The 9,718-nt window shown below is 33.2% G+C and overlaps 1 protein-coding gene across 1 annotated transcript in view; it reads right to left on the bottom strand.

Moving 5' to 3' along the window:
- The window catches only part of POLK (DNA polymerase kappa), a 30,783-nt gene continuing 21,065 nt past the window's right edge, over positions 1-9,718 (bottom strand). The window contains exons 8-15 of the mRNA XM_029284895.1: positions 9,084-9,208; positions 8,350-8,516; positions 7,747-7,779; positions 6,124-6,217; positions 4,958-5,129; positions 3,047-3,877; positions 2,451-2,502; positions 1-2,334 (exon numbers count right to left, since the gene is read on the bottom strand). Coding sequence (XP_029140728.1) covers positions 2,250-2,334; positions 2,451-2,502; positions 3,047-3,877; positions 4,958-5,129; positions 6,124-6,217; positions 7,747-7,779; positions 8,350-8,516; positions 9,084-9,208 — 1,559 coding nt within the window. The 3' untranslated portion in view covers positions 1-2,249. The remainder of the gene's footprint in view (positions 2,335-2,450; positions 2,503-3,046; positions 3,878-4,957; positions 5,130-6,123; positions 6,218-7,746; positions 7,780-8,349; positions 8,517-9,083; positions 9,209-9,718) is intronic.

The following is a 9,718-nucleotide window of genomic DNA, read 5'->3' as shown; positions in this document are numbered from 1 at the left end:
CATATTTTGTGCTTATTTTGCTAAAATCTTTATCTTGAGTCTTACAATTAAAAAATCAGTATCACATTTTTTGGGGAAAATGCATCTTAGATTAAAATTATTTTGCAAAATAAATTACACTAAATAAATTACAAATGAAATTATTTTAAAGCACACAAACTCCATATAATCATAAAGTTGCCAAGCTCATTTAGATCATGGTGTCCATCTCAGTGCAGGATTTCAAAGTAATAGACCCCCAGCTTCTGTTTAAAGGAGAGTTCAAACTTACTTGGTCCCTTGGTAATTGACTTTTTCAATGAATTGCTCTTAATATAGTAGAAAATTATCTCACCATTTAACAGGAATTCGAATTCCTGTAACTTTGATCATTTATTCCATGTCTTGCATTCTGATACATAGATCTTGATTTTCTGTGTAACATCCTTCAGGTACTTCAAAAGTACCACTGAATTTGCTCCAACCTACTAACCCACCCTTAATATATTTTCTTCTCTCCATTTCCATCTCACCTCTTAAGGCTTATTTTCCAATTTTCTGAGTATCTTCACTACATTTTTCTATATCTCTTCCATGTTCTCTGAATTTGTCTGACACCTGGGCACAAGGGGTACTCAAAATGGAATCTGGCCAACACAGAATATACTGACCAATTTTTTTCTTGAACTGAAAAGTAGATTTCTAGAGTTGCAACATGAAATTACATTTGTCTTTTTAGCAACTGCATCACATTGCTAATGCATGTTGAGCTTGTGTTCAATTACAATTTGAACTTCATATAAATCTATATTATATAACCACCATTTATTTTTGGAAACAATTTTAAAATGTAAAGAAATAAATGGAAGTACAGTGGTACCTCAGTACTCATTGTTAATTGGTTCCGGGAGGTATGATGAGTAGTAAAAATGATGAGTGCCAAAGAAACCATGTGACTTGCCACCTGACTCTTTGTTTCAGCCAAGAAGGACTTCCTGTCTGTCCCTTTTTCTATCTCAGTGATCTTCCCAGCATGACCGACTTTCTGTCTGCTCTCTGTGGCCGCTCCCCTCTTTCTTTTGCAGCAAACCTCTCAGCACAGCTGTCTTCCTATCCTGTTATTCTCCCCCTTTTCCTATTGCAGTGCATCGAGTACCAAACAAACGAGTACCAAGACATTTTCATGTCAAAATGCATTGAATATCAAATTCAACGAGTTTTGAAGCAGTCAAGTACCAAGGTACCATTGTAGTCCTCAACTTATAACCATTTGTCTAGCAACTGTTCAAAGGGGTGACAAAAGTGACTAACATCTGGTCTTCACACTTAAGACCATTGCAGCATCCCCATGGTCACATGATCATGATTTGAGAACTTGGCAACTGTTATGTATTTAACAACAGTTGCGATATCCCAAGGTCACATCATTACCATTTGTGACCTTACCAGCCAGTTTCTGACAAGCAAAGTCAGTGGGGGAAACCAGATTCACATAACAACCCTGGCAACAGTCATAAAATCAGGAACAGTCATGTGATGACTCATGTAATGATGGACGTTCCAGTCCAGTAGCTCTATTCAGGATATGTAATTAACATGAAGTTTATTTAGCCTGTTTTTACTAATATCATCTATTATGTGCAGTACATAAAATTTTGTTCTCCAGTGAACAGTCAACAGATTCCTGCTTCAATTAACAAAGGCTAGAAGTGCTACATGATTGTACAAAAAAATGTGTCTGAATTTTGGATGCTAAATATTCCAAATTTTCTAATATTTTTATACAGAATTGAGGAAAGCAAATTAAGACTTAAATTTTCATCTTTCTGCCTGTAAGATAATAGTTCTGGATCTATAAAATACAGCTTTTAATTTTTAAATAAAATCCAAATTCTTTCACTTTCCCTTCCTATCTAAGAGTTGTGAAGATAATAGCCATTACTATCATGTTATTCAAAGAGAAACTGACTTTTAAAAGTGCTTGATAATCCTAAACAAATAACAATATGCTTATTAGATTTAATAGTCTTCATACATTTCATTCATTCTTTAAAATATGGGGCTGTCATTTAAATAAAATGGAGGGTTAGTTGGTGCAAAATCATATATATGCAATATACATAAGTAATATATAATCTATAATCATAAATGTATAAAATTTTATATAATTCTTTAATGATACATAATTTATACATAATACATAAGGTCCAAGTGACATATTTTATTCTAAGCCTCTGTGCCATAACAATAATTAAATTAATTTATTGTGTTCATTTGAAAAATGATTCTATAGTGCACCTAGTATTGCCTGACTTGGCTTTTTTGGATGTTGATTGGGGAATTATTGTTCCAGATCTGAAAAGAAAAAAAACATATATTACTAATTAAACAGCCACAGCAACAAAATGTTTAACGTTAATATATTCTAAATATTCAAATAAACATTCTATTAACACTCACTCAGAGCTTACCTTTTTGTTCCTGCTGAAAAATATGTATTATATTGTCCTCTATCCATGGTTTCTGGAAAAAAAATTACTTAATTTTTTAAACTGAAAGCAAAAATGTATTCCAGTAGAATTATAATTAACAAATGGGAATTAACAAAAACATCTACTATTATTTTCTCCTCCTCCATTGAAACTGGCATTCTATGGACTTTTCTATAGCTATCTTGTTCTTGCCCCCTATTTATATGATTTTTGCTTGGGAAGGAAAAATAAATATTTGCTCTTTTAACAATTATGCAGATAGTCTATACTTCCAATGACAAGTGACAGATGAGTTATACTACAGACTGTTGCATAGCTCCTGCATAATCTGTGTATAACAAGAACCCAGCAATGTTTATGTGTCCTGCATTTAAAAACTAATTTGTTACAATTTACAAAATACCTTTTATTTATCTACAGAAAGAAACATCAGCCTCTTTCTACACAAAATGGAGAAATAGTCAACTCCTTTATAGAAACCTCATATAAATTTGTGTTCTGCACTTCATTTAACATTCCAAAAAGATGACTTTAAAGTGTTTTATTTAAATGATTGGTAAAATACTCACCATTACCTGAATTTTCTGTCAACTGCTCGATAATGCCTTTGTTTAAACAAACATCCACGTGCCTGTTGAACAATGTGAGATCCTTTGTTTTTTGTTCTATGTTGCAAACTGGACAAACAAAAACATTTTCAGTAATGCCAGAAAAACTTTGCAAATTGCTTCCTGAGCAATTTGACTCTTTTTTATCTATTAACAAGGCTCCGGAAGACAAATCATCCTTAGCATGCATTTCAGATACTGAAGCATTAAAAAAACCACATCCATTCTCATTCTGTTTATGAACTAGGTGCATAGGTAAAACATCTTTGCTACTTGCAGAAGCACAATCAACTATATTTGTTGACTGCTCATTCACGGGTGGTTTACTTATTTTAACTTTTATCTCTTCTTTTTTTTCCATATCCACAGGAGGATCATTTTTCCATGATTTGCTATTATCAGTAATTTCTGCATTTTCTTTTTCTATTGTTCCACTAAGGCACATATCAATATGCCTATTAAATGCTTCTAAAGTGCTATCCTGCTGCTCTTCAAAGCAAATAGGGCAAATAAAGATCTGATGTTCATCATCCTTTATTCGTTCTCCTGAAGTTATTGTTGACATTGTATCTTCTAGATGCTTCTTGTTTGAAGATTCATTTAAAAATATCCCTTGATTGGTTTGTTCTCTTGTAGCTCTCTTTTTATTGAAAAAGCTTTCTCCTTCAGATACTTTTGGGAAAATGTTGACAGCTTTCTTAAAAGCACAGCCTTGTTTTCCTGGTCCTAAGAACTTAACAATGCTCTTCTGGTGGTATTTTTTTTCTTCTTCAGTTAAAAAACCCGATACTCTTACACCTGAATATGATAGACAAGCCACAAAAGGATCAGTGAACATCATAGTTGTTTAAAAATATAATCAAAACAACATATGCTGAATTGCAGTCTGTTTCACATAGACATGTATAGGAATGCATAATAAGGTCACTAAATTCCTACTTAAATCAATTCAAATTTAGACATGGGTCAACTAACTTTTCAGACTTCTGCCCAGAATTCTCTTGTACATACTGGTTTCAGCCTAGCTTTAACATATACAGTGGAACTGGACTTCCCTTCTCCTTCCACTTCACAGATCTCCTTGGAAATATTATTCAGGTCCCATCTGCTCTCCTAGACTAGGGCATGTTATGGCTTCCAATCATTAAGACATCTGATGGGACCCATAAAGCATGTCTTCTGTATCTTTAGAAGATCATATCCCCTGAGATTCACCTGACTCTGCTGGCATTTCATAACTCCCTGAAGATTAGGATGTTCCCTCAGGTGAGCCTGTTGTATGAATTGTTGATATTACTGTGGAAGTATGACCTGGGTTAGACTGTCTACAGATGTCACTGTATTATTATTGTGTTATTATTTTTTGTTGGTTGTGAGATAGATAACCATATAAATATATTTAAAGAAATACATAAATAACTTAGTCATACAATCTTGTTTTCCTATGATTCCCCACTGCACAACCTACCCCTAGAAGAGTCATGGTGGGGATGGAGACAAAGAGAAACACAGTTTTACCCATTCAGTTTCACATGCTTAAATCTGGATACAAACTACAAGCAATGAGGTAATACTTGAGGCGCCAAATGTTCTTTTGACATTGGGAAAGTGTTAAGAGTACAACTGTTTTTTGAAGGAGACAGTAAAGGAATCATATTTTAAACATATATTCTAACAATTAATAGTGAAGCAATGTTGCTTTGAGGAACTTTCAATAACTATATAATTGTAAACGTATAATATTAGTGTATAAGAAGAAAGTTTAACAGCAATTGCATGTTGATAAAAACTTTCATTTCACTCAAATAACTAGCAATAACTGACATAAGTTAATTGCACAAACCAGTAATGAGCATAATTATGTGAAATGATATTTACCCATTAATCTTAAACGCAAAGGTTCTGGGGCCACACTCTCCATTTCTGATTTAAGCAACTCTTTAGCAATAGTAAATATTTCATCTTCAGTAGAAACTGCAGAAAGTACTGTATTAGCTCTTGTTTTCACTTCAAAGTCCACATTCTTCAGTTTTAAAGTTACAGTTCTAGCCTATTAAAAACAATAGACAAGTTTTCTGAAATTGCTATATTCTGAGACATACAGTAGAAATAGCTTAATAATTAGATACCCAACTCTCTGTAGTAATTTTTTTTACGAATAATTTTACTTTATTTTCATTATGTGTTTATATTTAAGACTTTTAAGCAACTGATTATTTTAATGTCTTGTTTTGTTCAGTTTAAATCTTACAAAAATTCTCTGTACTCTGATTCTTCATATTCAACCATGTCCAAAAAATGAAAGTCAGAGCAGATCTATACAAATAGGAACAGACTTAATTTTTAATGCTCAAATAGAATTTTTGATTGAAACAAATAGAAAAAAGGGGTGTGAGACTTTATTTTTTGAGTTGGGAAGTGAACTTCCAAGGGAGTTAGTCATTTGTGCACTGCTAGATCCCTTTCCTTCTATTTATTCCTCTACCATTTTTTTTATAAGTTTCATGATTCAAGAAATAAGTCTCCATGTTCTTGCACAGAAACGCTGAAACTTGCTATAAATGAGTCCAAACAATTACTCCATTTAACATTTCTCCAGAATTTCAATGAAATATTTTGCAGCTAGGAATTAAACCTGGGAAATCAACAAGAAAAGCCAAACACCTACCAATGATCTATAGCCCCAACCTCCTGGTGGGAAGTGTCCTGCACTAAAGGTGAAGAGGAAGATCAGCTCAATGAAGGAGAACGGGGGGCCATATACCATTTTTAGCAATAGGTAGTGCATTCCTAAGTACAAGTTCCAACTTTAAATTTAAGTTAAAGACAGAATTAGGAATTGAACTCGTTTTTAACCAGTGACTGCCTGCAAATCTAACAAATCATCTTCATCAGCAGCATAAATTCTGTTCTATCTAAATTCCTATGACCAAGAGGAATGCAGACAAATAAAAAGTACTCCCCACCCAAACAATACACTAATAAACTCAGAGGATGTGACCAGTAATAAACAGGAGAATTACAGAAGATATAAAGTTACCTACTTTAAGTCCTTCCTTTTTCAAATCCTGAGCAAGGTCACTGCAGAGTTCTTGACATAACTTGTATTGTTCTGATGCACTTATTTCATTAAACGTCCTGCCAAGAGAGAAGAAAAACTCAGCATGTTCTGTTCTTGACAAATTATCCAAGTAAGTTTAAAGTAAGCCATGGTGGCACAGTGGTTAGAAGGCAGTACTGCAGTCTAATTCAGTAGTTAGCAGAATTCTGCTAACTGCTGGCTGCCAGCAGTTCGGCCGTTCAGTTCTCACCGGCTCAAGGTTGACTCAGCCTTCCATCCTTCTGAGGTCGGTAAAATGAGAACCCAGATTGTTGGGGGCAATAGGCTGACTCTGTAAACCGCTTAGAGAGGTCTGTGTACTGTGAAGCGGTACATAAGACTTATTGCTATTGCTAAGCAGAGAATATTTGCAAAATCTATTGAACAATACCTAAATACAAAAACAGTTATTTAAATTCATTGCAGCATTAAAAATGAATGTTTCAGCTTATAATAGATGCTACATACTTACTACACAAAAATCAAAAGCCACAACATGATTTCTTGTGCCTGTTATGGTAACATATCAAAAGGAAGTGAAGCTTTGGAACTAATAAGACAGTCCAGCATCCATTTAATAGTGGATGTCAGATTTAGAACTGGATCAAGACTAGTTGTCTCATTTAGTTTGCACTGAACTTAGACATTGCTTTTACAATTATTTCAATGGGATCTAATTATAACAAATTTAGTCTTGATCCAGTTTAAATCTTTTAATTTATTACAAATATCCAATAATGACTTTGCTTTTTAAAAAACTGCACAATGAAAAATAAATTTTGGTTCTTTGGAAATCCAACATTTAATTCTACTTGAAATTCTGCTCATAAAGCTTACTAGGGGTTGGGTCAAGAGAATGATCACAATTTCTTGGTACTTTCTCCTTCACTATTTTAGAGGATTACCTAACACTCTTCAGATTTTCCAAGGGTACAGACAGCTTATTAAGAAAGGAATCAATGAAAATAAGATTTTCCTCTGTTTGGATCAGTTGAACTTTTCTCCTGTATCAGATGCCTGTCACTGATGGAAGCAGCATATCTAGACATGGAGGGAAAATTCTATTTTTATCTTAGGTCTTCTTGGCACAGTCACAATAATTATATTTGATATTACTGTTCTAATAGAAAAAATATTTTTTCTAGAAGAATATCTCAAAAGAGGCTCTGTTATGCTAGAATTACATATTTTTTTATCTCCAAAGAACCAGTATCTCTTTTACATCATGGGGAAAGTGTGCTGGTACCAGAATTTGGATAAATTGTCTTTGCAGAATTAGTGACTGGCAATTATCTATTATCTTTATGTGGACAGAGTTTTAGCTGTTTTTATGTCTTTTCTACTAATGAATACCACTGGAGTTGGGCAATGAATGCATTTCAATAATAAATAAATGAACAAACAAATAAGCTAATCCATAATTCAGGTAACTCCAAACTTTATTTGGCAATTTTTTTAGCATTGTATTGGTATCTCTTGCATCATGGAGAGGGTGTCACATTTACAGTACATTTAAATGCAGTCAAGAGGTGAGATGTTTGCACTTGATATACCTTTGAGTACATACCTTTCTGTACTCATACTTTTTCTTTCCCCGTCCCTTAAAAAAAAAAAGAAAGTTCAAGAATGCTAAATTTCAAAGGTTATCTCCCAATAAAGTAAGTGTCAAATTTTATGAGCAGTCACATACACACACGCAGCAAAAAAAAAGTGATGGAAAAATAATGATTAAAAATCAGGAAAAAATAGTTATCTGAAAAGCAGGGTAAAGCAAAGATAAGAAATATTAGTAAATCTCATCGTTTTCTGTATGTGTTCAATATCACTCTGTCCTTATAAGAAAGTTTATCTTTTATTAGAACATGATGGAACTGAATTTATTCAACAATTTGAAAATATTTTTCAATATTGAACATTGAAGAATTTCGCTGAAATCTATTTTTTTAAAGTTACACGTATATAGGTGATCTAGTTTAGATGTAAGGATCTTAGGAGAATTGAGGGAAAGTTCTAAGATTCTGCAATTCTACTAGGAATTAGAATAAAAACAAGACTAGATTAAAGAACATGGAATAATAAGGCCATTATTAATTTCATGCGAAATGCAACCTACTAATAAAATATTTAGAAAACAAGGAAAATAAGGATAAGTACATTTCATATAAAATACCTTTCCAAATGTGTGGAACCCAAGCCAAGAGAAATTTCAAGAAAATTATGACAGGATATTTCAGAAAACAGAAGAGAAATCAGAGCCCTCTGCTGGTAGAGTTCTGTGCAAGTCTCTATTTCCAAAGCTTTTAGCATTTTCTCTGTTACTTTTCCTATGCCTGGTACCTAAATGAGAATGAATTATATACCAGTAAAACAGGAAGTTTTAACGTGAAATCTTAATTTGAACAGTTTCAATATGTAACCCATTATCAACTATTATTAACTATCACCTTGGAAACTGAGAATTTTTAAAAGTAACAGAAATAATTACATAGCTTGATAAACTGCTGCACATAACTGGTGAATTTGTTGTATTGTTCTGCACTGACATATGTAAGTGAGGCACTACGCGACAGTATCTGATTTTTTTGACCGGTCATTAAGCAAATCACACAGTCTTTACATGAAACATGTGGTTGTAAATCTCACTCCATCCTCCTGAATGGGTTTTTTTTTTGCTGGCAACTGACAGAAAAGTCACAAATCATGGTCATGTGACCACAGAACACTGCAACCAGTTGTAAATGTAAGCTTGTTGCTAACTGTCCAAAATGCAGTCAGATGACCATGGAAGGCAGTGGCAGATATAGAAGATAAAATGTTGATAAGAAAATTAGACACCAAAAGACAACAATTTCCTGAACACAACATTCATAAAAGTAGTAACCTTAAATAAATACTTTTTTTCACCTTTCTAATAGCTAATTTTTTTATGAAGTCCATCACAGCATCTCTTTCTGGAGGGATTCTATATTGGCCATTAGGTTTATTTTTATCACTGCACATTTTTGCCAACATCATATTTGGAGCTATGCCTATAATTAAATGGGGAAAAAATCAAATAGAAACAAAAAAGAATTATCACTTTCCAACTTCAATTTATATATTATGCAAGAGATATAGTAATCCAGATATGACATGAAAGTTGAATATAAAGAATACTTTTGTGGCAGGATCATGGGTCCGATCAAAACATAGGCATTGTGGGTACCCCATCTTAAAGTGGCTCCATGATAGGTACCACTCCATAAAATGCTATTTCACAGGGAGATGAGGTTAAAAATATAACACTATTTGGTTATGCAAAGGAAAGTAGAGGCTAGGTTACCAAACTGTCATATCTACATCATAATATCGGTCATAATATTGGATAGTTCTGTCATATTTTGGCCATTATGCCACAAGCACAACCAATACCTAGTTTTATCTCAATCGTGCTAAAAAAAAAAGCTAGGATCTCTAGAATAGAAACTTTCCAAGCCAACATTTTGTTGCCTGCATTGTATCAACTATGAATGTGGACTAAATTAAAAAATGAGTGACCA

The sequence above is a fragment of the Protobothrops mucrosquamatus genome, unplaced genomic scaffold (genome assembly GCF_001527695.2).
Source record: "Protobothrops mucrosquamatus isolate PMUCROS unplaced genomic scaffold, P.Mucros_1.0 scaffold1076, whole genome shotgun sequence".
NCBI classification, from domain to species: domain Eukaryota; kingdom Metazoa; phylum Chordata; class Lepidosauria; order Squamata; family Viperidae; genus Protobothrops; species Protobothrops mucrosquamatus.
This window is presented reverse-complemented; position numbering and strand designations above follow the sequence as displayed.